This window comes from Nicrophorus vespilloides, unplaced genomic scaffold (genome assembly GCF_001412225.1).
Source record: "Nicrophorus vespilloides isolate i.1.1-1 unplaced genomic scaffold, Nicve_v1.0, whole genome shotgun sequence".
NCBI classification, from domain to species: domain Eukaryota; kingdom Metazoa; phylum Arthropoda; class Insecta; order Coleoptera; family Silphidae; genus Nicrophorus; species Nicrophorus vespilloides.
The window spans coordinates 11,954-38,658 of record NW_017099876.1 but is presented as its reverse complement, the minus strand read 5'-3'; the positions used below and the strand labels follow the sequence as shown (position 1 = coordinate 38,658).

General features: G+C 33.2%; 6 protein-coding genes across 8 annotated transcripts; 3 read left to right on the top strand and 3 right to left on the bottom strand.

The window, feature by feature from the left end:
• The first annotated feature begins 1,138 nt into the window (after positions 1 to 1,138).
• Positions 1,139 to 13,273, top strand: LOC108565950. Its single transcript, XM_017925632.1, has 10 exons — positions 1,139 to 3,100; positions 4,335 to 4,541; positions 4,603 to 4,726; positions 4,790 to 5,092; positions 5,148 to 5,501; positions 10,217 to 10,341; positions 10,993 to 11,168; positions 12,159 to 12,383; positions 12,445 to 12,928; positions 12,988 to 13,273. The coding sequence occupies exons 1-10, from the start codon at positions 1,392 to 1,394 to the stop codon at positions 13,094 to 13,096; spliced, it is 3,816 nt and encodes a 1,271-aa protein (XP_017781121.1). The 5' UTR covers positions 1,139 to 1,391; the 3' UTR covers positions 13,097 to 13,273.
• LOC108565959 (D-aspartate oxidase) lies at positions 4,061 to 5,767 on the top strand. Its single transcript, XM_017925643.1, has 4 exons — positions 4,061 to 4,541; positions 4,603 to 4,726; positions 4,790 to 5,092; positions 5,148 to 5,767. The coding sequence occupies exons 1-4, from the start codon at positions 4,345 to 4,347 to the stop codon at positions 5,535 to 5,537; spliced, it is 1,014 nt and encodes a 337-aa protein (XP_017781132.1). The 5' UTR covers positions 4,061 to 4,344; the 3' UTR covers positions 5,538 to 5,767.
• On the bottom strand, positions 5,720 to 10,481 carry LOC108565957 (lisH domain and HEAT repeat-containing protein KIAA1468 homolog). 2 transcript variants are annotated; one of them, XM_017925639.1, is made up of 11 exons: positions 10,179 to 10,480; positions 9,963 to 10,124; positions 9,743 to 9,906; positions 9,523 to 9,690; positions 9,155 to 9,471; positions 8,642 to 9,098; positions 7,964 to 8,583; positions 7,377 to 7,901; positions 7,118 to 7,320; positions 6,101 to 6,263; positions 5,720 to 6,049 (listed from the first exon to the last, which is right to left on the bottom strand). In XM_017925639.1, exons 1-11 carry the CDS (start codon positions 10,396 to 10,398, stop codon positions 5,791 to 5,793), a joined length of 3,258 nt encoding a protein of 1,085 aa, XP_017781128.1. In that variant the 5' UTR covers positions 10,399 to 10,480; the 3' UTR covers positions 5,720 to 5,790. The 2 variants fall into 2 exon arrangements, with proteins under 2 accessions (XP_017781128.1, XP_017781129.1); XM_017925640.1 differs by lacking the exon at positions 5,720 to 6,049 and having other exon boundaries at positions 6,107 to 6,211; positions 10,179 to 10,481.
• Positions 10,900 to 11,712, bottom strand: LOC108565962 (transmembrane protein 170A). The gene is made up of 2 exons (XM_017925645.1): positions 11,291 to 11,712; positions 10,900 to 11,232 (listed from the first exon to the last, which is right to left on the bottom strand). Exons 1-2 carry the CDS (start codon positions 11,408 to 11,410, stop codon positions 10,987 to 10,989), a joined length of 366 nt encoding a protein of 121 aa, XP_017781134.1. The 5' UTR covers positions 11,411 to 11,712; the 3' UTR covers positions 10,900 to 10,986.
• A 733-nt stretch (positions 13,274 to 14,006) lies between the features above and the next one.
• Positions 14,007 to 15,687, top strand: LOC108565958 (snurportin-1). Of its 2 annotated transcripts, none has more exons than XM_017925642.1 (6): positions 14,007 to 14,307; positions 14,362 to 14,472; positions 14,533 to 14,770; positions 14,826 to 15,014; positions 15,074 to 15,514; positions 15,579 to 15,687. In XM_017925642.1, the coding sequence occupies exons 1-6, from the start codon at positions 14,270 to 14,272 to the stop codon at positions 15,585 to 15,587; spliced, it is 1,026 nt and encodes a 341-aa protein (XP_017781131.1). In that variant the 5' UTR covers positions 14,007 to 14,269; the 3' UTR covers positions 15,588 to 15,687. The 2 variants fall into 2 exon arrangements, with proteins under 2 accessions (XP_017781131.1, XP_017781130.1); XM_017925641.1 differs by having other exon boundaries at positions 14,530 to 14,770.
• A 213-nt stretch (positions 15,688 to 15,900) lies between these two features.
• LOC108565960 (myophilin) lies at positions 15,901 to 23,112 on the bottom strand. Its single transcript, XM_017925644.1, has 4 exons — positions 22,862 to 23,112; positions 17,013 to 17,149; positions 16,664 to 16,868; positions 15,901 to 16,234 (listed from the first exon to the last, which is right to left on the bottom strand). Exons 1-4 carry the CDS (start codon positions 22,913 to 22,915, stop codon positions 16,064 to 16,066), a joined length of 567 nt encoding a protein of 188 aa, XP_017781133.1. The 5' UTR covers positions 22,916 to 23,112; the 3' UTR covers positions 15,901 to 16,063.
• Between the last annotated feature and the right edge of the window lie 3,593 nt (positions 23,113 to 26,705).

Below are 26,705 nucleotides of genomic sequence, written 5' to 3'. Positions count from 1 at the left end.
CTAAATACTTAATGTACTAACAAAGTTAAATCTTATTAATACGGACGGGGTGGCTGTTCTCCGCGGGATCTGTCTATTCTACAGTTTGGTTATCAGTTGATAATACGAAGAAATGTTACAAACGGTCACTGCCTTCCGTGGGATCTGCCTATTCTGCATATTGGTCTTATATGCCATAGTCCTATAATTTAGTGGTTGGACACAACAAATAAATTTTGTACCAAATGATGGTGGCCATTATTTTTTGTGTGTCTACTAATTAATTTATTATTTGCTAATTAATATACACTATATACATATATTTTTTATATAAATACTCTAATCATTTATGTTATTTTCCAGGTTACAATTGCTTTACAATGTTATGAATATTAACAGTATCTTCAATTATTTCAATAATAACATTAGAAAATAAATATGAAAATACATGTATAATGGCCTATTGACCATTATTTTGGAAATAATATTTGTATTGAGTATAGAAAAATTGTAATTATATTTTTATGATGCTAGCACGTGATCATAAAGTGTGCAAGAAGGAAAATTGGCTTCAGTTGGGTTTTTGACTCTGAAATTACAAATTACTATTTTTTTATATATAAAATGTATTTTTTTCAACATAAGTCTGGAAAAATGGATTTTAAATATTTAAACAATATTTAAATTCGCGATTGTTGTTCAATGTTGACATAGAACAACCTGACAGAACCACGTGCCAAATTTAGAATACTTCCAATGAAACAGGTATGCAATGTGCATAAGCATATTAATTGGCAAGAAAATAATGCAATTAAATTATTTTATATCATGATCTAGTGTTACTTAAATAGATGTTAATTAAGTGTTCCGCAAGATGTGTGGTCAGGTGATGCATATTGGTTGGTAACATTGGTTCGGAGGAAGTGATAAGAATTACGAAAATTGGAAATATAAAACCACGAAATATGTGTAATGGGACGCCGATCGATAACTAGCTTATAAAAGTTCGTATAAGTTTAGGTTTTCTTTTTATTTGATGACATAATTAAGAAAGGAAATGGTGGTTTTTTTAGTTAGCATTATTTTTTAGCCGCGTTAGGTTTGTCCAGATTCGCGATGGCGGCAACCAGCGGCAACGCCGGTGGCGTCGGTGGGACGGCGTGAATTGGTTGGTGGTTTCGACGGTGGTGCCGTGATGATGGGTTGCGTGCGGTGCGGGAACCAACAGTAACTAACTATCCAGTGCAATCCAGTGCCAGTGCCTACCTTGCTTATTGTGTCTAGAAACGTCCGCCATAATCAAATAAATAATAAAGCGAGTTCGCGATAAAATGATGCAAATATCCGTTTGACATATCCGTGAAGTTTCGTTATTTTTGATACAGTACATTTACAATTAGGAGAAAGTGAAAATGAGCTCGAAATCCGACGTGAATAGGAGAGTGCTAGCGATACAGGCAAAAAAGAAACGACATAAGCCTGGCAAGAAGAAGGGCAAAAACGACGAGCTAAATGGACAAGGGGCCGGCAATCGCAACAACCAACGATTCGAGCCGTCGCACAGTTCCAGCAACGAGACGATCGAAGATGCCGACGGCCAATATTCGAGCGAGGAAGAGGAGGAGCAGGAGGACAGCACCGACTACCGCAAAGGGGGTTATCATCCCGTCAAAATCGGTGACACCTTTTTGAGTCGGTACCATGTGTTCAGGAAACTTGGTTGGGGTCACTTCAGCACCGTCTGGCTATGCTGGGACATCGAGGATAAACGATTCGTTGCCCTCAAAATTGTCAAGTCAGCCCAGCATTTCACCGAAACCGCTCTCGACGAGATCAAGATCCTCAAGTCCGTTCGCGAGTCCGATCCGGAAGATCCGAAGAGGAACAAAACGGTCCAATTGCTTAACGACTTCAAAATCAGCGGCGTAAACGGCGTTCACGTCTGCATGGTCTTTGAGGTGCTTGGGCACCATCTCCTCAAACTGATTATCAAGTCCAACTACAATGGCATCCCCCGGGCCAATGTTAAGGTTATTATGAGGCAAGTCTTAGAAGGTCTCGACTATTTACACACCAAATGCAAAATTATTCACACTGACATCAAACCAGAAAATGTCCTCATCTGTGTCAGTGAGGAGTATATTCGCAAGCTAGCTTGTGAGGCAGCTGAGATGCGCCAGCTCGGATTAAAACTGCCCACCTCCCTTGTCAGCACTGCTCCCATCCAAGAAACACCAAGCAACATAAAAATGAGCAAAAATAAGAAAAAGAAAATGAAGAAGAAAGCCAAACGCCAAAACGAACTTCTCAAGCGACAAATGGAACAAATCAATGAGTTGGATGAGCAGAAGAAGGTGAAGGAGAATGGTGATATTAATGGAGAGATTGCTGAATGCAATGGGGAAGCTAGTCCTAGTCCAGAAAGTACCCCAGAGAATGAGAGTAAATTGCCAAATGGTTGCGGAGACGAATTAGGACTGGGAGGTGGTGATGATAATCAAGAACCAAAATCACCAACAGATAATTCAGCCACACTCATGTCTGAGGATGATTCACCTTCAGTTACTTTAAAGAGTGAACCGAAACAGCCAGAACCTGACCCAGCATTCACTGAATGTGAATTTGAGGTAAAAATCGCCGATTTAGGTAATGCCTGTTGGGTGGACAGACATTTTACAGAAGATATACAAACTCGCCAATACAGATCTCTGGAGGTCTTATTGGGAGCTGGTTACAGCACATCTGCTGATATCTGGAGCACTGCCTGCATGGCATTTGAACTGGCCACTGGTGATTATTTATTTGAACCTCACTCTGGAGAAGATTACAGCAGGGATGAGGACCACTTAGCCCATATAATTGAATTATTAGGTGAAATTCCTCGTAGGATAACAATTTTGGGGAAAAACTCTAAACTGTTCTTCAATAAAAAATCTGAGCTGAAGCATATAACAGGACTTAAGCCTTGGTGTTTAGAAGATGTATTAACTGAGAAATATGAATGGAACCGTAAACAGGCTGAGGAATTTGCTGCTTTCCTGAAACCCATGTTGGATTTTGATCCTGACAGGCGTGCTACAGCTGCACAATGCTTACAACATCCATGGCTAAACGCGCCAAACTGAATCTCCATGACTGTATGCAAATTCTTTTTATTTTCATTTCCAATTTGACTTCAACAAAAGGATAAAAGAATAAATTGAAATGTTTGTTTTGAATCCGGTTCAACAGGGCCTTTTTATTTTGTTATTGTCTCTTGTATATATAGATTTATCATATAGGTAAATTTGTGATGTATGTGTTTAAAATAGACAATATTCTGTGTACTCCTTGGCATTCTACATTTATTATTTATTCAATCACTTATTATTTTTTTATACATATAAATATTTAATTACAACAAAACGAAGAGCAACCTTTTTATTTTTTTACGTTTCATTGCTGTTGTTATATTTGTTTGAAACTATTTTCTAGCTGAGGAGTGACTGTAGATTTTATGTCTACTAAATATGTGTAGCAAGAGGACTGTAGCAGCAAGTAATCAGCGAAGCAGCTCCATAACATAACAAAAAAAAAGATTGAAACAAAATGAAACTAGTTGAAAGCACCAATATTTGTATTAATTGGACAATTATTATATATTGAAAATTGTGTAAATTCTTTAAATGCTAAAAGTAATATATACAGAAAATATGATTTACTTTTTACCGATTTTTATTTTAGAATTGAAGAACTGTAAAGAATTTCCTATTTATATTTCCTAATTCTATCTTTATTAAATAATTGCGTTATTTTTGCTTATTTATAAGCATTCCAAACAAATTATACATACATTAATACATATTTAGCATTTATTTTTATTTGTAGCTAAAATTAATTTGCGTCACCCAAAATACCTTTTTATTTTGGGGTTTTTGACGATAATAAATGGCTTCAATAAAGCTAAAACCCAACAATTTCCCAGCTTTGTTTTCTTCTTACAATTGATATAAATCTTTACTTTATAATATGAACATTCGGACGCCATTGAATGATTTATAGATGATTATTTGAATCTTTTAATGTAAATAAATATATTTGAAGGTGAACTGGATTCAAGGGCGATTATGGAATCTATTTTTAATTAAATGTGCGTCCGTCGCTTCCTCTGATAAATTACTTAAATAATCGTTTGTATGCGTATGAGAATCGCGAGTAATTAATTGCGAATGCCAATTACATAATTACAATGATTTCGGCTGTATTGAGTAAGAGGTGGAATCGATCCAGTTGACATTATTGACCTTTGTGTATGCGGAGCAGATAAAGATTATCCGAGATTAGTATTAAACAAAAATATTTTGTGAACTCGTCAGTTGTTCCGAAATGTCCGATCTGAAAATAGGAGTGCTGGGCGCCGGTGTCGTGGGCTTGACTACAGCGGTCGAGCTCCAAAAGGAATTCAGGCAAGCCCAAATCGATGTCGTCGCGGATAAATTCTACGAGGATACTACAAGCTTTGTAGCTGCTGGCCTCTTCAGACCGGGAACTAGCTTCTGTGGACCCACCGAAGATATAACACGGTAACGCAATGCTACAATACCAACACACCCAACCCATTAATGTAATAGTTATGTAATCAAGGAAATGGATAAGCGATGCGTACTACTATTGGGACGAGATTCGAAAAACTGCGGAAGCTCCGGATGCTGGTGTGACCCAAATGTCCGGTTACATATTCTCTAGCAAATTTCCCGGTTTAGTCCGTGTAAGACTACGTTTGACCCTATTATTAGACAATTTTTTTTATCAGACTGGGATTCAATTTTAGAACCATTACATCGAGAAAATCGTGCCGATTTATCGATCGGCCACCGAAGAGGAATTAAGCATATGCCCTGGAAACTGGAAGTACGGCTCCTACTTCACTACGCTCCTGACTGAATGCAGCCGTTACCTACCATGGGCAACGAAGAGATTCACTGCAAACGGCGGGAAAATAACTACAAGAAAAATCGAGAATTTTTCTGAATTCCAAAATCAATACGACGTCGTTGTTAACTGTACCGGGCTCGGATCCAAATTCTTGTGCAACGACTATAAAATTGTTCCCATGCGGGGTCAAGTCCTAAAGGTGTTTACACCGAAAAGTTCTAATATTCTCATATGACCGTTGCGTGCTTTTTCAGGTCGAGGCAAAATGGATAAAGACCTTCTTCTACGGCGACTATGATACGTATATAATCCCAGGATTTGAATCCGTGACTCTAGGCGGCTGTAGGCAGTACGATTCCTATGATTTGTCTGTTAACAAGTACGACGGCATGGCTATCAAAGAAAGATGTGAGGCTTTACTACCGAGCCTGAAGAACGCCAAACTTGTTGCACAGAGGGTCGGGCTTCGCCCTCACAGGGATCCCGTGAGAGTCGAGAAAGAATTGGTCAACTGCAACGGCAGTAAACTTAAGGTCGTGCACAATTATGGACACGGAGGTTACGGAGTTACCGTCGCTCCCGGCACTTCGCTATACGCAGTCAAATTAGTCAGGGAAAGCTTGTCGGGTAGCAGTAAACTATAAACAATATATATACTTTATTGCGAAATAAATATAATAAATATAATCTCAATTTTAAAAAATATACGATATATAAGTACATAAAAAAGTTAAAAAAAAAGAAGAAAATAAGAAGAATGTTAAAACACAACCAGATGTGCTATCAATATATAATGTAGGTGCTACAAATTCTTAAGGCACGACTAAGAGATTCCTAATATAAAAATACATTATTATAATTATTGTTAATTCAATCTCGGTTGAAACTTAAAGCTAATTATTTCTTTTTGAATAAGCTCTGCAAATTCGGTAGACTCGCTTGTTTACCACTTGGAGGCTTATTGAATATCTTGCTCACTCTCTGCTTCATCTCCTCAACGCCTTGATTCACATTCTGACTAATCTTGCTGCCTTTATCCGTAGGCGTCTGTGGAGACGTCAGGTCGACGCGGTTTTCACATTCCTTGATCATGGTGATCACAGCCTCGCGATGCGGCATCAACGCTTGATTTTCAGTAACAGCCTGCTCCAAATACCTAAGATCATATCAAGTTACAAACATTCATAAATTGTATCAAAAATATTACCTTAATCCTGGTAAAACTAAATTGCTGATAGCATTGTTGTTTAAGGGACTGTAAGTGACATTCGAGAAGGCTTCGATCAAAGCCACGGCCATGTCTACTTTCCTCGACTGGCTAGGCGTTTGAAACATGTAGATTGAAATCGATGTTAGTTGCGGCAAAATAACTAAAATTAATCATGTTATAGTACAAAACAAACAAAATAAGTAGCATGTAAAATAGAAAACATAGAATAAATGTTATTTTAATGCTCAATTAATTTAATTGCAATAACTTATATCAACGCAATGATTAGTTTTATCAATGTAATTCTAAACTAAAAAGACAAATACGGATACAGTAGTAATGAACAAAAGAAAGCATTTGTAATCAGAACTTAAGATACTTTGTTTGAATATGTTTAGATTATAATTATCAGCTAGACTTTTAAAGAGATAATCCAGATAGACTGGTTTTGCATATAAGGATGCATGCAGCAGTATAGAAATAATAGACCAGTTATATTTAAAATAGATAGTAATTAATTCGAGATGGAAACCATGCAGATGCTTGACCGAATGAGGTTTCTGCGAATAAAAGATGTTTTTCCGATCTTACATGAAATTAATAATTACATTAACTAATAAAAATAATTATTGTAATACTTTGGTTGTGTATTCAGTTTTAATTAATATAGATTTATATTTAATGCTATTTGCGATCAAAAAATTCTTATAAATCTAACATTATTATAAAAATAGAGTTTTTTTTTTAAATAAATTCCTAATTTTATTCAGTTCGGTTCCATTCAAAAATAAAATTAGTTCTATTAACATCAAAGCAAAATGTAATTATAAATTTACGTGATTCAAGAGCAAAGGAATTTAATTATATTCAACTAGTATTGAAATCATGTAATGCAAACTATATACAGAAATTCATCTTTGATTTCATTTATAGAAGTATCTTAAGAATAGAGGTTATTAGCAGTTGATGTTGATAAAAAGAAACAAGATAAAATTATAAATGAATAAATCTTACCATCTTGTCTAAATGCTGGTTTGCATCCGATTACAATATTCCCCATAGTCACAACCAATTGTCTTAACAACGAATGGTTCTCCTTGGTAGCTGGATCCGACAGAAACATTTGCAGCTGCATATACGATTTATCGTGAAGTTCGGTCATTGAACAATCGATGATCAATGCACCCAAAGCTGGAATTGTAGCAGTTCTGACCAAACTAAAACAAAATAAGGTATGTAAATCTAATAAGAAGCATTTTAAGGTCATAATTACGCATCGCTATCATTCGCCAGAGTAACAAGAGCCGGTGTAACTTTTGAATTCAGAAGCGTTTCGTTGCACAGGGATATGATTGTTGCGAATAATCCGGCCGTGAAACCCCTGACCAACGGCTTCTGATGCACGACACCTTCCCATAAACTCTGAACGACGATCTCCTGCAAACCCAATTCGCATAGACCTCGAACACTGATCTCCAGGCAATCCAGCGGAGTTCCGCAAAGAGGCAGAGCGCACAGGAATCTTCGCAACACATTCCCGGCGCTCTCCGGATCGCAAAAACTCAAAACTGATACCAAATATACTGGTATTATATTTAGACTCGGCGAATATTGATTGAAGCTGGACAGGATTTGCTCCAAATTCTGAACGTGCGTTTGGAACAGCGGTCGAATTCTCTTCGATGAAAACGCCTTGCCGAAGGTTTTACAGAAATTTGAGAACAGTGCTATGAAAGCCTGCAATAAATCATGTTGCGTTATGTCTATGTGATTTAAGCTATTCAGCAGATCTGGAAAACTACAAGTAAACAAATAAAAACCGAACTCAACGAATATTTATATCGAATTTCAACTACTTACACAATGTTGGTAATCCATTCCAATTCGTCCCATTTACAATCATCATCCTCCCCAATCAATTTATCGAATTCATATAAAATCATGCCAACATCTACTTCACTGTCATAAAAAATTGCTGGATTTGTAACAGAAGAGCAAACGCTCGACAATTCTGGTGTCAGATCGATTTTCATGCCTGTCTCCACTCGATCCAAAACAATTTCGTTGTCGGTAACGAACATCAGTATGAAAGGCAACAGTTCATTTATAACTTGTATTAATTTTAAAGCCATTTCTGGTGATGGAATTGCTTTCGACGGAGATTCATTCTTGAGCATCTTTAAAGTATTGTTTAATTTGTGCAGCAGGTTTTTGATCAAATCTGACTTCAATCGACCAATGTCCAATGCCCATTTTGCGAGCACAGGGAACAATATTTTTATAGAACTATCAATCACATTGCAGCTGGTATCCTTTAACGTAGCGAAAGCTAAATCTTCGCACTGACTATACTTATCTAAATCATCACAGAAGGCTACAACGAGCGCTAAAACACAAACCACTTCTTTACGTACAATCTCTTCTCTATCGTCCATCATTTGTTGCAGCATTGATAACATCAACGAATTTCTTATAGGTCCCTGTAATATTACAAACATGTAAAAAAATACAAGTACAATTGGTTTTGTTTATAAGTACCGAAACGTGAGAAATTAAAACTCGACAAGATTCGACGACTAGCAGTCTTCTTTCAACATGCTTATGTGTCAGTTGCTCCCAGCATTGTGGTAATAATTCATTCTCAACGACAGTTTCTTTGGTATATTTAGCTATTGCAGATATACCAGCTAATATCGAAGAACGTTCTATATCCAATGGTTTCTTTTTAAGATTAAACAACTGTTGGAGAAGCTTATCTCGAACCGTGGAATTCGGATTAAGATGAACAGCGCAGATCAGCAAAGGTATAGCTTCTTCGCGTTTATTCAGAATAATGTTTGGAATTATCTTAAGCATTGATTCGGAAATCACATTAACAATAGAATCTAAGCTCGGTACTTCTTTCAAAACACTTTCCAATGCTTCATTTTCCACATTAATTGCAGAATGGATTGGACATAAATTGTACAATTCTTTCTCATATTTCATTGACAACCTACAATCCATAAAATACGTATTTGTTGTAATATTTATTAAAATATCATTATTTACCTCTTTTGTATCAAATTCATTTTTGTAAAGTTTTCTTTGCATGGTTCTTTAGGATTATCATCATTGACGTTAATACTAACTTGAGTCCAATCACATGGATTTGAACTGTTATTTGAGAGATCATCCTCAATTAAATTATCTTCTTGTTTTAAATTGCTTTTATCAATAATTTCAAAATGCTCTGGGGAATTGCTGCCTATGGAATTCTTGCTACTAACACTTGGTTGCTTCTGACTAGTCTCCAATTGTTTGTACAGCTTTTCATTCTCACTATATAAATTGTCCAACTTGGTTTGGAACAATTCAATCTCTTGTTTCTAAAGACATACATTACATTATTTTATAATTTATTTATATATTCCTCTTACAAAGTTCTTAATGGATTCCTGATATTCTTCTTCTTTAAGTGTATATTCAGTTTGACTAAAAGCAGATATTAAATTATGCCCAGTCTGCTTCAAACCTTCCCTGTACAAAGTCAATAGTTCAGATGGTTTAGCAATATTTAAACCAACATCATCCCAATCTTCAAAATCCTACAATGTCATGTGTTAACATATAATAAGTAATATTGTATGGAGTGTTTACTTGATCCTCATTCTCGTCAGAAAATGTTATAGATGTTAGTTTATATCCATGCAATAATAAGTATTCATTTATTAAAAAATTTAAAGCTCTCTTTTCATGTGGTTTAATGCCATCTGAGTTTAAGCACTTTATTGACTGTTTGTCAGGTGAATTTTTTTCAGATTCTAGAACATAGAAAAGTATGACTTTCCTATAAGACCTAATAGATTTCAACACCAACCTGTTGCTACAGTTAAATTATTCCTTAGAGCACTAATAGTTTCCTTGGCTTTTCTAAGCTCAAACTCAAGAACAGCTACCCTTTCATCACCACCCCTTTCACCATCTTCTGAATATCTTGTAAAATCTAAACTATCTAATGTTGTTTGACTACCAGATCTTGCTAGAATATATAATAATGTTATTAACAAATTATTATTCTAAGCTAATCACTCACATATCCTTGAGGTATACTCCTGTGTGTGTAATTCAAAGTTGCCAGGATTAGAGAAGAAGTCTTTCAGTTGCCTCACTTCTTTGCCCGAATCCAAGAGCTCCGTATGCAACTCCAGGGCTGTTAGCAGCAATCTATCCTTCAATAATTTCTTTGCCACATCATTGTAAGTAAAGTTAATTTGGTTATTATCTGAATTAAAGCTCTTAGTTGATTCTGCCATTATTTTAAAATCTCAGAACAAAAACATTGGATACATATTTGACATTTTGACGTTTGGTTGACAGTTGAAGCGCTGGCGATATTTGACAAATAAAATGGCGGTAAAATTGATTTGAATTGAAACACAATTTATTGATAATTTCTATATTAAGATTTAAAATTAAGGTGTGATAAAAATCGAACAGATTTAGAATATATTTTAAATTTTATTGCTTCTCTTCTTTTTTTAAGTTAATATTGTGTTGTGAACAAGGCATTCAAATGCAAAACAATGCTGAAAATTATTACAATTTCTTATAAATGCCATCAAGTTGGACAATTGGGCACTATTGAGGTTTATTTTTAAGTACCTTAATATCCTATTTGTACAAGTGCAATATATACAAAATATTGTCTATGCTACTAAAAGTGTACTTTATACATTTTTCCTCATATACAATTTAAAAATATACACAAAAGAGTTTCTAAAAAAAGACATTGCAACAATACAAAATATCTATTTTACAATAAAATGCCCTTAGCACCATTACACTTAATTTAAAAAATATAATTTATTAATTAGTCACTATTATATAGTTCGTTTTTGATATTATAGAGTTGCCAGTATTCTTGTGAATCCTACACAACAATACAGCACTGTTTGTCCAACACCCCAAAAACAGGCATACAATGGCTGCATGGGTAGGCTTGAAAATCTATACACTGAAGCTATAGCTGCACTACTAACTATTCCTGATATCAATGGAGTCACAACCCCCATGACAACTATTAGTATAGGAAAGAATTTACCAAACTTATGCTTCCTAAGCGTTAGAAAAGCTATAGATGCTGCTATCTGAAAAATACAAATGCCATTTAATATATTGCAACATGTCTCAACACACATTACTTACTACATGTACAAGAAAAGATGAGAACAAGGCCCACAGGAAGACGTGATACCACATCTTGGTGAAGGAGTTCAGTGGATCGCATTGCAACCCCAGCACAGTGCCGAGGGAATCCATGGACATGGTCACCTCAGCTGTGGGCCCTTCCTTCACGTGCCACTATAACTATTAAATGATGGTGTCCCCATGTCCATCATTAGCTTTCTTAATTATCTCTTAGTCAATAAAAATATTTTCCTCTCACAAAATTAAAAACATTTCAGTTGCTGGCACTTCTGTCACGTCCGCAGTTGTCTAATCACATTTTTAATTCAAAAAATAAATAAACTATTAATGCCTTTTTCAGTTACGAAAAAAAAAACAAATTATTCGCCATGACCTGTCACATCTGACAGTTCCTAAAAGTCAAAGTCCATATGTCATGGACACAATTTGTAAAGAAACTAATTAAAAATATAGATAAATAATTAAAATGTTATTATTTCAAAACGTACAGATATATGGATATAATCAATAATATTAAACTTTAATAGTTTCTTTTAATGCAAATTAAGAGAATTCTAACGAAAATTTAAATGTTGGCTACACTGATGAAGCATTTATTAGATCTTGAAACTGTTTCTGTTTTCAGTTCTGTGGAAATCTCCGGCAAAATCATTTCAATACTAATTAATTATTTCTTGAAATAACAAAGTAAGTTTATTATTTTTATGTAGTTGATTTTAAACAAAATGTTTTTATAATTATTCTATTAAATCAGAGTTATTGTACTATTACTTAACCCTAAAACTTTTTAACTGTATAATATTTTTAATTTTTCAAATTTATCAACTAAAATAAGTAATGTTAGCATACTTTCATATTTAAATAGCTTTCAGAATGAATATTGACTTTCCTGAAGACAGTGACTCAAGTGATGAAGACTATGTCCCAGCTGGAGCAGCTGATGTACCTTCTGAGGTAGACTCAGATGGTGATCCAGAGGATCCTTTGTCAGATTCAGAAAGCCTTGATAAACGTGGAGCAAAACGCAAAAAGAAAAGTTCCAAATCTAAGAAGAAAAAGAAAACAGAAGAAGCTAATGAAGACAATGCAGGTGTGTTCATACAGACATAAACTTGATTTATTTTAAAGTATATATATATATAATTTTATAGAAACCCTAAAGACTAGTCAGGAAAAGTCAGAAGCTACTGAGGAAGACAAGAAGAAACATGCAGATTCACTGTGGGCGAGTTTTAAAAAAGACACAGGTTTTAAGAAGAAAGCAATTGACGACAAGAAATCTACCACTAGTAGCGAACCAATAAAAAAATCGGTGGTCGCAGATGAGAAACCGGTTAGTAAAAGCGAACCGGCAAAGGTGAAGATTACGGAAGTGTTCGAGTTTGCTGGTGAGGAAGTCAAAATCGAAAAGGAAGTTGCGGCGGATTCGGCTGAGGCCAGATTATCCACGGCATCGGGTTCTGCACCACCGGCGAAATCGCGTGGTGGTTTAGGAGGAATTGGATCAGTATTAAATCAGCTTGGCAAGAAGAAGAAGATTAGCACTCTAGAGAAATCCAAATTGGATTGGAATAAATTTAAGAAGGAAGAGAAAATTGAGGAGGAATTAGATAAATATAAGAAGGGAAAGGACGGGTATATGTTTTATATTGGCAATTTCTTGAGATTCGTATTAATTATTATTTTTTTTAAAGGTATTTGGAGCGTCAGGACTTTTTGCAACGAGCGGATCTGCGTAGGTTTGAAATTGAAAAGGAAATTAGGACAATTGAACGAAACAAGCGTATGAACAACGTACAATAATACTTAATATTTATGTTATTAATAATCACATTCCACATCATTCTCATCATTTTTGAACATAAAATACAAGTATTTAATGGTAATTTATTTATTCGAATTATTTAAACTGTCAGACATTCTTAAGTGTATTTTCAAGTATACTTATGCCGCAAGTTCAAAAAGCGTTGATACGAGTGTTGAAAGCTTCGAATTAGAAAGTATCTAATATAATTATTAAATATCATGAAATATTTAGTAATAAATATAATTCAGATGACAATATATCAAACCTTAGAAAAGTTACATTTTTGGTATTGATAAAAGGGAAACAGAAATCTGGTTTTGAGCACAATAATCAACAAGAAAGCAATAAATTAAAATGGAATATATAACAAAGTAAGAAAAGCCAATTAACTAGATTGTGTAAGACCTACACTGTAGATGATTATTAATATATCTGCTCTTGGTAATTGCTATTGCACATGAAATATATATATAAAATTAACATTGAATGATACATTTACAGTGGTTTAGGTCTGAAACTTGTACTTTTCGTTATCACGAAAAAAACATTTTATAATATGTCAAGTAGAGAAAATAAATGTACATTATTTCTTATTCAATAATCGTTAATTTTGGAACTTCGTACAAGTTCCGGAACGAATTAAATGCAAATGTTAAGGTTGTTGTCCCTGTTGTAATAGAAAATATGTTGAAAACTTGACTTGGACTTTACACAATGTACATAAGAAAAATATTCTATCAGTAAATGTTAAAATTGATGTATTTTGTAGTAAACTGGATAACTTTAATATATTTGTGATGGTGGAGTAAATGTTTTGAATTGCTCCCTCTATTGGTAAAAGCACAAAATATTGAAAATCGTTACTGATTTCAACATGGAGTCTTATAAGATAATGTAGAAAGAGCGAGACACAACAAATTCCAGTTCCAGCCTATCCCAACAATCCCGGTGAATCCTAGGCACAGGAATGAGCACATAGACAACAATTGGTGCTGTAGGAAGCTGGGAAGCCGGCGCATGTGTTATTGACTTTGTGCTGGAAAAGCCGCTCCTTCAATCATGTCTGTGTTGTCCTTTTAATGTTGTTTTAAATATTGACTTATAGATTAAAATTAATTGCTTTAAAACTATATGTGGAGGAATACATTTGAAGTTCAGTCAGTATATTAATGAAGAAAATGGAGAGTGGCAACAGCTTGGAATCCAAGTGAGCATAATAGCAGGACACAGCAAGTATGATAGTAATATAATCTTATTTCAGTTCGTTGGAAGATATCCAGTTTTATTCATCTCATATACATTTGTACAAAGCAGCAGGATCTAAAGCTACACAGACAGACCGCAGGAAGGCACTCCTGAAAGCTGTCAAAGAGTAGATGCTACCACCAAGCAATTTGAATTGTTATTAAATTCCTTTTAATACTTTCAGCAGACATAATGCATCCATTGATGAAAAACGTGGCATTACTGAATTGTTCTCTGATACTGAGACAAATGATGAAGAAGAACCAATGGAGGGAGTCTGTGAGGGAGCCAGAAGGAGACGTAGAAAGTATGCAGACAAATTGATGCTGTCAGAGTATTTCATTGAAAGACCTGATGATTTGGAACACAATTGGATTTTCAAGCTTTGCCCATTGGGAGTGCGCAATTTAGTTGTTGCCCACAATGTAATCAATTCAATTGAAAGTAACTGCATTTTAATGACCTTTGCCTTTGTTCCAGAGGACAACTAAAGCTTACAATAAGAATGGAGTCCTCCAGTCTGAATTTGAATCATTGTTGCCTGGTGGAGCTGGAAACAAGTGTGGCTCAAAATTCACTATACTGGATTGTATCTTTAGTCCCACAACTAGTGTGTACTACATAATTGACATACTTGCATGGAATTCATTTTCCTTAGTGAACTGTTCGGAAAGTATCTCTACTGGCCTTCAAGATGTACCATTATTATATTATAAAATTATTTACAGACCGAATTTCGATTCTTCTTCTTAAAGTCGAAACTGGAGGAAAATCACGATATTACACAGAAAACCAAGAGACACAGGTATCCATTCCTTGATGTAATTGGGCGCCCGGCTCAATTGAATCTGATCGAGGACGTCTTATCTCATTTTATGGAGAATGAAAACGAAGAGAAACTTGATGGAGTGTTGTTCTACCATTCCGAAGTCGACTATCGCGGCGGATGTACGCCTTTGGTTGGATGGCTGAAACCGTATATGGTTCCAGAGATATTGGGAATTCCGGTGGCCGCTGAATACATGTCCGAGAAGCCAGAGAATTACACGAGTTTGAAAGACCGCGTGGAAAAAATGAAAACCGCTTATTCCAAAACAAAAACTCACAAACCGAGAAGGGAGAAGAGGATAAAAGACGTGGAAATGGTTAATATAGTAGATGATTTAGAGGTAATTTATCAGGATTAAAGTAATGCATTAAATAACTGCAAACATCTTTTTATTCTATTTTCAGCTTGACTAAATTACTCATTATTTTTTTGTTAAAATGTGATACAGATTTTAATGTATGTTTTAATGTGATTATAACAATTGAGGCGTAAAAATAAATATCTAATAACGTTTCCACTTATCTCTTTATTTATAGCATTACGTTCATAGTTATATTATATTTAAATCCATCATATAAGTACACATCAAATTGAAATATAAAAAAAATACTTGGTTCGTTCGAAACCTAAATCTAAAATTCAATTGGATGATATTACGACGTTTCCATTATTACTTCTTTATTTTATTAAATGTGGCTCTCAATAACGAGTATTTCTCTTAAATAATTTAAACTTAAAAATGTTTATTCTAATAAATATTATAATTCTACAATAACTATGGAAGATATAGTTTTTGTCTTATTTAATTAAATGAAAATCGCTGGGAAAATTCTTGGTTCTTGTCTCGTCTCCTTATCTTGATCTACCTCCTCCACACCTCTCTAGAACTTTACATGTGACGGGTGTTGCCGAAGTTGATTCCTGATTGGTTAGCACCTTTATTGCTTCCCATCTGAAGACCAATGATCGATTGTCCAGCCTTCAGTTTATCTTCAGAGAAGTGTCGTTCGTTTTTCTCGGCTTCCTTCGGTCCAATGCTTGGCTTTCCAAAGTTACCAGCCTACAAACATATTAATATTAATAAAAAAAATACAAATCCATTATTATAATTATATACAAATATTGCCTAAGCAATAACATTTTTTTTTGTAAAGCATAACAAATTCTTAATTGTAACATTTTCAGAAATGTGTTCATTACGAAATTTAATTTCTGGACGCAATTTTATGCGTGTTAAAATATTTTATTAAATAATTTATATTGCCTTCTTATGAATAGTAAAGGAAGGAAATGTAGTTAAAATATTCTAGATCAAGTAATAAATAGTATGTAAAAAATCTACGTGCTTGAACTTTGAACACTTCACACCCAGTTTGTGGTGGGAAATGAGCAGCGATTCAGGTCATAAAAAAATGCCTTCGGCACTAAAAATTAAATGTGTATGGGCAAGTGGTAAGAACTAATATGGATATGCGTTTCGATATCTTACTTTGCGTCCAAGTGATTGAATACAGATGACGACGGAGTTGAGATTTTGTCTTTCCCAGAGATCAACGGTCTGGAAGGTCTCTTGAGCCGGGACGCCGAGGACCTTGGCGGTCTCCAGGAAAGCGTTTATGTTTTCCATGCACTTGAAAGCCATCGTCGTATTGTTTATTTTCTTTACGCTTCCACTTTGGATGCAATTCACAAGCCTGCAATCAGTCACGCGAATATAAGTTTCAGAACAAAGGAATTTACAAGAAACGAATATCTGACAGCGATTTGTTTCTTTATTTCTTTGCCGGTGCAGACGTGTCTATATTTTTTTTCGTCTCTTTGATGTTCGATCAACTTACCTGCACAAAAGAGTGCCGTCTTTCAATACTTCGTAGAAATTATCCATATCTCCACCGCAGTTGATATCCTCGTTCGTGATTGTCCTTATCCATTCCAGGCATTCTTGAGCTAATTCTTCGCTGTACTTAGCGTTCACCTGCAATGTAAATATTTACCATTAGCATTTCACTCTTAATTTCCTTTACACATTCGTTACAACAATGTTAAACGCAGGAATGCAAGATATGCTAAACTGGATGTGTACAGGAAACAGTAACTGATTAACGAAAGTGGTTTTGGTCAATATAAAAGGCTATGGTAATTCGAAGAACACTCATTAATATTAAACTTTATCTGTGACACACTTCAAATGTATGAAACCCACTTCAATTTGAAAGAGTAATTATAATTATTTAATGAAATTATCGATTCACGAAACACTAACATATGCCCATATTGTTTATGGAATCGTAAGCCTGCTTATGTATGTAAATTATTGAAATACCGAAGGTTATTCATGTTTACATAACTGGACTACCGAAAGATAATGGTTACTAAGAAACAATAAACAAAATTTTAAAAAAATAATCAATTGTAAACTACAAACAATGACGGTCATTGCAGCAGTTATTACTTGTGGTATTTTTATGGTGAATATAATTATATAAATGTTAAGTTGTAATTAGTTATTATCATAAAAATAAAACGGTTAAAATACCGTAAATTTAGTTAATGAACTTTTTTATTTTGGTTAAACAATTTAACGAATTAACGGCGAAGAATTAATCGGATTTCATGGAAGTTGCTAAATTAGAAACATGTTGTTTTCTAAAGGTTTCGTCTCGGTCTTGGACATGTGAACATCGGCCGATGATTAATTTCGTCTAAGAATTATGTAAATCGGAAAGACAGCTTTGAATTCCCCTCAGGTCTTCACCTCGTCTTCTTCTTCTCTCTCCCACGCCGTTGAAATACAATAGTTGGCCATATATGGACTCTAAGAAACGGGTTTTCGTTTACGTTTAGAAACATACGAGCATATGCATAAAGAATTACGTCAAAGACTCTTGTGAGTCATTCGGGGAACGAATGGAAGAAAGACGAGAGAGAAAACCCTCGGGCAAAAATTCTGAGACAAGAACCGAGAGGTAGGAATGAAAAAAAAAACGCTATGCACATACACGAAAACAAACAAAACTCTTGAGCTAAGAACAAAATCAATAATACATTCGTCGTGACCGGAATAATTTTTACCGAGAACTTTACACATTTTAATTATGATACCTTTATGTATGCGTCGACAGCGGTTATACAATTAGAATTTGTAATTATGATGAATATGTAACAATATTTGCAAAATTTATAATAATTATTAAACATTTCCTAGTGATTATTGATTCAACCAGAAATAAATATATTTTACTCATAATTATCACGTACTTTTTTCAAATAAATTATTCTTAATGCTATTCTTAGAATCGTCATTCATTCAAATAACATACACTCAAGGATTTAAAATAATTAAAGAATGTTTATAATCAAATATTACATATAAAATGAAAAAACAAATCTAAAATAACAAATCGTTAAGTGATACTCTTCAATAATAATAAACATACATTGGTTACAAACTTAAATCGACAATTATTTTGCTTTTTAATATTTATAAACATTTTGATACATTCCCACGTTTATAATGAAAAACATGACATGACATAATAACTAAGATATGTCAGTTCATTATAAATATTTTAACTCATATATAATAGATTTTTATTATAACTTAAATTAAGGAACTTTTTATGCAGTTATCCTTCTCGAACAATCTATTTTTATATAAGACAATTTTGAAGAAATGCAGATATTACTGATATAACTTTGATATATTATTTTGAATAACCTTTAAAATTACATATTTCTAAATATTTCAGTTGACTTTAGCATCTGATAGATCTCATAATCATCTATGTGAACACTTAATCTAGTTACTTAACTTCTTAAAATTATCTTTAAATACTTTGAACCTTAATTTTAAAAGCCTCTTTATATGAGTAAATTAAAATAAAAATCAATTTGAAGTACTCGTTCAGTCTGTATATTTGTTTATAAGAAATATATATAAATTTATGAGTGGTAGATACTTGTTAATTATTATTTCATATAAAAACGTTCATTAATAAACATATTTCACAATAATAAATGATGTTTGCATTTCAGTTCCTTGTTATTCCAAATTTGATGTACACAATTGTTGTAATGCTATATTCTATAATTACTCACTCGTAAACCTTACAAAATAATAAAGATTTGCGCAAATGTCAAGGATGACTTACAAATAAAAAAATAAAGAGAGTATCAAATTTCAAATTGTTTGCAAATCTCCTTATTCGTAATTGGTGTCGAGGTGAAATTTAGACAATTTCATTCATGTTCGTCATGGCACATGTCTGATCAATCGTTAATCATTAAATTTTATGTAACATTTAATGTTACATTCGGCTCGTTTCATAATCATAAAAATATAACGTGAAATTTATTTGGCTATTAACACGAACATGCATGAGCACAAATTGTACCAGTTTATATTCATATATTTATGAACCATAACTTGATGAGACAAAGAACAGTGAAATAACTTTAGTTGAACTAAACTGCGGTTTGTTTTATTTTGTATAAGTAACTACATATAATATTGACTTATATCTGAAATTATTTATGAAAGACAATGTATTAATGGGTCGTGTAATTGCTGTGTTTGAAATAGACGAGAATACTATTATGTGTAAAGCATTGAGAGTTTATGAAAGGCATTGCGTTTCCTTCGATCTATTCATTCCGTCCGTCAAAGTAATAATAATACATTTTGTTTTAATACTACAAATTACTACAATATTTACTGATGCTAAATTAACTTCAAAACAATTAAGGTAAAAAAATAACATTTATTGAATACTCGTATAATTAGTAACAATTTAAAGCAAAATATATACAATGGAACCTCTGTTAACTAGTTTAATCCGTTCCAAAATTTCCGTATAGTGAAACATATTAAAACAGAAGTTTTAAATATGATGTAGCAGGGGGGACTTCTCTTCCCATCGTCACTCGTTATGCGAAAGCGAGTCATTTTTCTTACAATTCATTTTGCTCGTTGAGCGAAATGCTCGTTATGAGAAGTACTCGTTAAGAGAGGTTCCACTGTATATAAAATATTCAACAACAGTGTTAAAATTGGACAATGATATAGCTACGTGCATTTAATCACAAGATTTCGTTACATTTATCAAGTTTATTGAGTTGTTAAATATGTATAAAAATAAATTTACAGTTGATAAGTATCAGTTGAAATCATCATGATCAAGGTTTAGGCAGATGACGTGATTTTTCGTGAGAAAGTAATCATTTGATATGACAGAGAAACTTATCAGCAATAAAAAAATGAGAGGACTTTGAACTTAATTTAAGGAATATTTGATGATACTAAGCTTGTATCAAATTGATAAGTTTTTCAAACGTGAATTGTAATATTTATTAATAGTAACTTTATTAAATTTCAATATGCTGATAATATTTTATGCGATATTTTATGCGATTATTGACCTAAACTAGGAAGCAGAACGGAAGATCCCATGAAACTCAACACCTTAATAAATATAATATTTTGCGTTTATTCGATCTTTTTGTGCGTTTCGCTTGAGCAAAATGTGAAATACAAGAAGTGAAACTGATTGAAACCGTATCAGACGATAAATATTTGCATAAACTGAAAGCCAACTCAGCATATACGTATCAGGCAAATAAATAAAAAAAAAACTGTTAGCCTGTGTGCATATGTTCGTAGAGCAATGGCTGTAATTGATTGTAAATTTGATGTGTGACTTCACGGCCTATAAATAGAAAAGACGACGGTGACTCAATATTATTAACCATATTTTTTCAGCTCGTAACGAAACAATCTGTTTAACAAATTAAAAATTTGTAACCGAAAATCTTTTGGTGAAGTTGCGGTGACCAAATGAATAATCTTCTTGATAAATTTTCTTGTGCGGAAATTACCAATTTCATTCGTTTTCGCGCTCACATGATTATTCACAATCTGAAGCGGAAACACGATAATGAAGAATTATATCATTTGCCACATAATATTGTAGGTTTCTAGGTCACACGCTTACTAATTACTATATTAAATAAATTAAGATAAAAATATTTTATTATTTAAAAGGTGCATCTTTGCCTATGTAAAAAGGTTTGGTTTATTGTAAAATTTCAAACTGATTCTACCCGAATTTAAGTGTAATTCTTCAGATATATCAGTTAGGGAAGAATTAAGTGTATTTATGTAATTTTCTGTTTATTTATGGAATTGGAAGAGATAAGTCATGATGGAGTGGTAATCTTGTTTATTAAATAAACAAGTTTATTTTTTAACCACGTCAGAATTTCTTAACGATGAGTGGTTTCTAAAAATAACGGGTTGTAACTGAAGGGTGGATGCAAAGAACGTACTGCCGTTTATCTAGAAAGTTAACGGAATTTGAACATTTAACCGTTGCATGTACGTTTTAACACCTTGAGGCAACGTAAATAATCGCCCAAGAGAAATGCATGCATTAAGATTGCACACATTTTCCTTACTCAAATCAAGACGTGCACTCTGTTCTACAGTCTAGACTGCGACCTTTAGCGAAGCTGACGAAGTGAAGATACCTCCTGTATAATGAAGTGAAAACCCAGCAAAGCATATCACAGTTATTTTTCCGCTCGATTTACATACGTTCCTCGAGTCTGGACATAATGCATTTCCAAGGAAAAAAAGAACACAAAACGAACGCTCATAAAGCTGATGAGGAGGAAATAGGAAACCCGATGGAAAGGATACGAAAAAAAACACGAACTTGCAAAAGTAATCGCATGCGTTACGGCATCGCATTTCCTGCTGTCGAAGACATTTTATGAATTCCAATTAAGAAATCAATTTGTATAATTGAAGCAAAGAGGAAGTGTACTGCGATAATTCACATTCGACAAACCATAAATGTTTACACCTGATGTACGTTTAAATGAAGACGAAAATATTATAGATAGAGAGGATATGATCACAGACAACTGAATTTAATGAGCTTAAAGAAAATTGGATTTGTAAATAATTCTGGTACATATTTATGTAATTTTTCGCTTAAAATCGGAAGTTATTGCAATTATTTGAATTTCGTAATGGTAAATTGAGTAATTGCTGTAATAACATCGTTTAAATCAAAAGTTGTAATTGATTTTCGATGGCGTCATTTATTATAAATAACTATTTCCAATTTCGTATCTCTCTCTATGTATTTTGTTTAACATTATTTTGGATGTATATCCAAGTACTTGAGCGATAAGGAACGCAGAGAAAAGATTATATTTGTTTTGAACAAGGTTAAACATCGATTTTTTCCTCGTGACCTACATTCAGCCGGCTGCAGTTCTGCACATCCCAGCCCAGAAACGTGCAAGGGATAAAGTAAAAAAATAAAATAAAATTGAAGACAAAAACTGGAGGTGGAGGAATGCGAAATGCAATCGAGACAGAATTTTCCGGTTATGTAAGAAGAATGCAGCCAGGAGAAAGCTCTTTTTGTGAGCAGATGGTGCAGCAGAGTGAGAGAGGCCTCGCCTTAAAACCACCTGCTGGTTAATAAAATTGCATCGATCCCATCGCTGTTCCAATAAGAAGGAACTAATAACGCGCTGTTTTCTTTGGCTTTCGTGAAAGAGACACTTAAAAAAAATAATATAACCGGCGTTCCTTCTTTTTTCCTGTCTCTGCTCTTGCGGCGCAACAAACAATGCACCTTTATAGAAGAAGTGAGAATGTAAATTGCAAACTGACCTTTCTTTGAGCTTCGGCGGCAAATCCACTTTTGGTTGCTCTGTTTGTTGCCATCTTCACTAATTAATTAATTCGGTTCACTCGGTGGGTTTTTTTTTTTGAAGATTGGAATTGGATTCCGTAAACTTATTTGAGATCCCTTGTTGCGATTTGAATTTACTTTGGATCGGGTTTGTTCAAGCCCAGTATTTGCTAGCAGGAGTATAGCTACACTACTGGAGCTCCCTGTATGCAATGTCGTCCTCAACGACTCCCCTCCCCAGCGGCGATTGAAGGTTGCTTCAAAATTCATTCTCTTTGGTCACTGGTTTTCGACCAAATCCAAGAGTTCATACATCATTACAGGAATTCAAAATACGAAAAGACACATGACGAAGACCGTACGTTTCGCAATATAAGAATGAAATCACTAATAAATACATTAAACATTCCTATTAATTATTACTAATTCTACTACTTTATTCAAGAATACTCAAGAATTAAGCTTTTATCGACATTTAAATAACATAACGCATATTTACATTAATAAATGTAAAATAGCTCAATCTTCGCGCCTTTTATGGCAATAAATTAATTAAACTAGAATTGGATGCAATCAACATTCGACTTTAATCGATTTTTTATGCATCCAATGATAAAATATTATCCATTACGTAACATTTTATATGTACATCCAACACATCTTTAATTTGAATACATTCATTATTATTTTTATCATCATAACTAACATATCAACTTATTTTGGATAATAAGTCGCACCATTTTTTACTTAAAGAAATATACACCGTATATATAAACCGTACATTTTTCTATTTAAATACGATCTAAAACTTCAACTATACGCATTGCACAAAACAATAAACTGTTATTGTTTTAAACATTAATATCTCATTGTTTTGTGTTTTTTTGTTGTTGTTGCTATATGATTTCAAAATAATAGAGTTGCGTATTTTATCCAAACACAAAACTAACAGCAAGCAAGCAAGCACTCGACCAAACAATAAATAAACTTTTCCATTGCTCAATAAATAAAATATTTGCGGCGTCTTAATCTTGTTCCGCGATAGAAGACGATGACGAAAATGATGATGTCATTTCCTTTAAAGGAATGAAAAAATATTTGGGGAACGGAATTCATGGAATATAATTCATAGCGGAAGCGCAATTGATACATTTAGTATTAATTTATAAAAAAATATGCACTATTCTTGCTGTTATCTCTAAGCATAATGTAAACTAATGATAAGACTACGTAATAATATTTGCAAAATAATTTTTCGTTCACCTAGTTTAAGTAAATTTCCAAAATCTACTCTTACTGAATTGTATCTCATTATAGAATCCATGATATAAAGATTTTTCGAAATATTTGGGGTGTTATGTAAGCCACAAAATCATATTGATTTTTTCAGAAGCCAATACATTTTAGAGAATTGAAATTTCACCAGATTGTACCCTCCCCAAATATATTTATTGATTATTTACAATAACGTTTCTAAACCTTAACTCATTGAGTAGTAGTACAATATCGAGTAAAGAGGAATTACCCTTTAATTTGATTGGTATGTCAAGTGATGAATTTTGATAGTTTTGATTGAACCAACATCGGATGGTATCGATGTTGGTTCAATTAACGAAGATATCTGATTCAATTGTCTAGAAATGTAAACTAATGATAACTAATGTTGGATCTACAAATTGTGCAATTCCATAGGTTTTACAATGCCATCTCAAAATTAATATAAGATACGTAAACATGAAAATATTGTAAGAAAATTTTTACTGAATATCACTGAAATATCAAACTTTGAAACTAATTAAGTTAAAATAGTACTAATGCGGTAAAAATGTCTTTGTTGTAAAATATTTGAAGTATGTTTTATTTATGTGTAAATAACATGCAAAATGTGCATACTGTGCATAAGTTAAACAATGACATTCAAACGGTGCGTGATTTATAGTGCAAATGCAAATTATTGCGATAAGTTCAAGACGAGTTATAAAGTTTAAGGAGAAAGTGGTTCCACAAATATATTTTATTTTTGAAAGATGACATGTGTGTTGTATTGGTAAGCGTTCCGATCATTTCGATTTTGTATATACATAAAAAAACTCAATGAATTAGCTTATTTATACTATTTACCTTACTTATCAGAAGATGTTCATGAGTCATTGGGTGACGATAACAGTCCAATAACTGATATACTTAATATAAATGATACATATGTAATAAAATATATATATTTTTATATAAATACATAACTTTAACGGTTTTGTTTGGAAATACAGACAAATTCGCTTAATTGGGACACCGGTTAATCGTTAATTAGTTACTAGTACCGATGTGTCCCGATTAAACGGAATTGACTGTATTGTTGAATTTGTACTAAATATACAGTCATACCTTGATTAATCTCTGTTAGAAAACCTCAATAAAATAAAGTTCATAATTTCAAATTTAACGCAAAATATAGCTAGAAGTTGTACTAGATGAAAAAAAAACGAAGTTATCCAGATGACTCAATTATTAGGTTTAATATGAAGAGGATGTTAGAAATTTACTTAATGCAGTAGATGATGATTTTATTTTGGAAGATTTAGAAAACATTGTCTATAAAGAAAATTATGTTGAAAGACATTAAAAACGTGTTTACAGTAAAAATTATCATGATTTAGGAAGAAATGTTAACTGTAATTACTCCATATAGTTAAATATTGTTAAATGAAAAAGAAAAAAGCACAAACAATCAACTTTAGACAAATATTTAAAAATGTGATTTCACTTTGCTCTTCATTTTCTTTAAGAAGTGGAACTCATTCTATTCGTTAATTAAGGTTTGGCTGTATTTAGTATATTAGAATATACAAAGTATACAAGTATTAACTATAATAAAAAGTATAATTGTACTGAATATTTAATTAAAGACATGAAAATATTAATATTTTATGAAGAATAATATAACATGTAATATGTTAAAAAAAAGAAAGTTATGAGTTTCCAGAAGGCTGTTTTAATATAATTTTACAATAAGCTTTGCATGCAATAAAGTTTCATTAGCCTCCCTCGTAATAGCAATCTAGCACCAAAGCTAGATTGGTATTACGAGTAACTTCCGTTGCAACCACAACGCAAATGCGTCAAAAGTACAGCCGTTACATGCATTTAGACATTCTCAACAAATAATATTTGAAGAGTGATCTAATGCGAATGCATTGATTGATAATCCTGTTTATTTTTTTTTCTGTGAAACGTTATCAAAACGTGTCGAAATGCAAAACGCTTTTGAGGTTGCCGCTGAAAGCAAACGTTCAACTAACGTAAATAGCAATAATAAAATAAGTGCTGACTTATTGAACTTGTTTCTAAATAAGCCCAGATGCTTGTATTAAAATGAACTCGACCTCATTACCGTTGTCGTTCAACATTCCATTTAAATTCACAAACATACTGCTGATGTTATCCTGTCGATTGATTTTTATGACCCGGAGGCTAATGGAACGGACATGTTTTCGATACATCTTATCGTCCGAGCAGATATGTGGATCATCAGGGGAAATCGATGCATTTTTCAGGCGAAAAGAAACAAAATTGGATAAAAGATGGTGATGATGATGATGGACGTTACGCAAACGGCGTTATTATGTAAGGAGCGGGGAATTTCATGTAGCTGTATTTTAAATAGAGACCGGCGCTCGATATGGATAAATGGCGAAACCTTGATCAATAAGGTAAACATAAATTACTATAATATTGTCCATACATGGTGCCCCAACTGCTCGAGATGTATTCGTGTTGGATATTAAGTGTACTGATTATACCATTCATTTTACAAAACATATGGTC

Coding starts and splice junctions, on each gene's coding strand:
- LOC108565950 (XM_017925632.1), top strand. CDS start 1,392: ATGAGCTCGAAATCCGACGTGAATAGGAGAGTGCTAGCGATACAGGCA. Junction 11,169..12,158: donor AACCCCCATGACAACTATTA/GTATAGGAAAGA, acceptor ATATTTAAATAG/CTTTCAGAATGAATATTGAC. Junction 12,384..12,444: donor AGCTAATGAAGACAATGCAG/GTGTGTTCATAC, acceptor ATAATTTTATAG/AAACCCTAAAGACTAGTCAG.
- LOC108565959 (XM_017925643.1), top strand. CDS start 4,345: ATGTCCGATCTGAAAATAGGAGTGCTGGGCGCCGGTGTCGTGGGCTTG. Junction 4,542..4,602: donor CCCACCGAAGATATAACACG/GTAACGCAATGC, acceptor TATGTAATCAAG/GAAATGGATAAGCGATGCGT. Junction 5,093..5,147: donor TGCGGGGTCAAGTCCTAAAG/GTGTTTACACCG, acceptor GTGCTTTTTCAG/GTCGAGGCAAAATGGATAAA.
- LOC108565957 (XM_017925639.1), bottom strand. CDS start 10,398: ATGGCAGAATCAACTAAGAGCTTTAATTCAGATAATAACCAAATTAAC. Junction 10,125..10,178: donor GGAGTATACCTCAAGGATAT/GTGAGTGATTAG, acceptor TATATATTCTAG/CAAGATCTGGTAGTCAAACA. Junction 9,907..9,962: donor TAATTTAACTGTAGCAACAG/GTTGGTGTTGAA, acceptor TCTATGTTCTAG/AATCTGAAAAAAATTCACCT.
- LOC108565962 (XM_017925645.1), bottom strand. CDS start 11,410: ATGTCCATGGATTCCCTCGGCACTGTGCTGGGGTTGCAATGCGATCCA. Junction 11,233..11,290: donor CATCTTTTCTTGTACATGTA/GTAAGTAATGTG, acceptor TGTATTTTTCAG/ATAGCAGCATCTATAGCTTT.
- LOC108565958 (XM_017925641.1), top strand. CDS start 14,270: ATGAAGAAAATGGAGAGTGGCAACAGCTTGGAATCCAA. Junction 14,308..14,361: donor GGCAACAGCTTGGAATCCAA/GTGAGCATAATA, acceptor ATCTTATTTCAG/TTCGTTGGAAGATATCCAGT. Junction 14,771..14,825: donor ATTTAGTTGTTGCCCACAAT/GTAATCAATTCA, acceptor CCTTTGTTCCAG/AGGACAACTAAAGCTTACAA.
- LOC108565960 (XM_017925644.1), bottom strand. CDS start 22,915: ATGGCAACAAACAGAGCAACCAAAAGTGGATTTGCCGCCGAAGCTCAA. Junction 17,150..22,861: donor CCGCCGAAGCTCAAAGAAAG/GTCAGTTTGCAA, acceptor TTTACATTGCAG/GTGAACGCTAAGTACAGCGA. Junction 16,235..16,663: donor TTCAATCACTTGGACGCAAA/GTAAGATATCGA, acceptor ATATGTTTGTAG/GCTGGTAACTTTGGAAAGCC.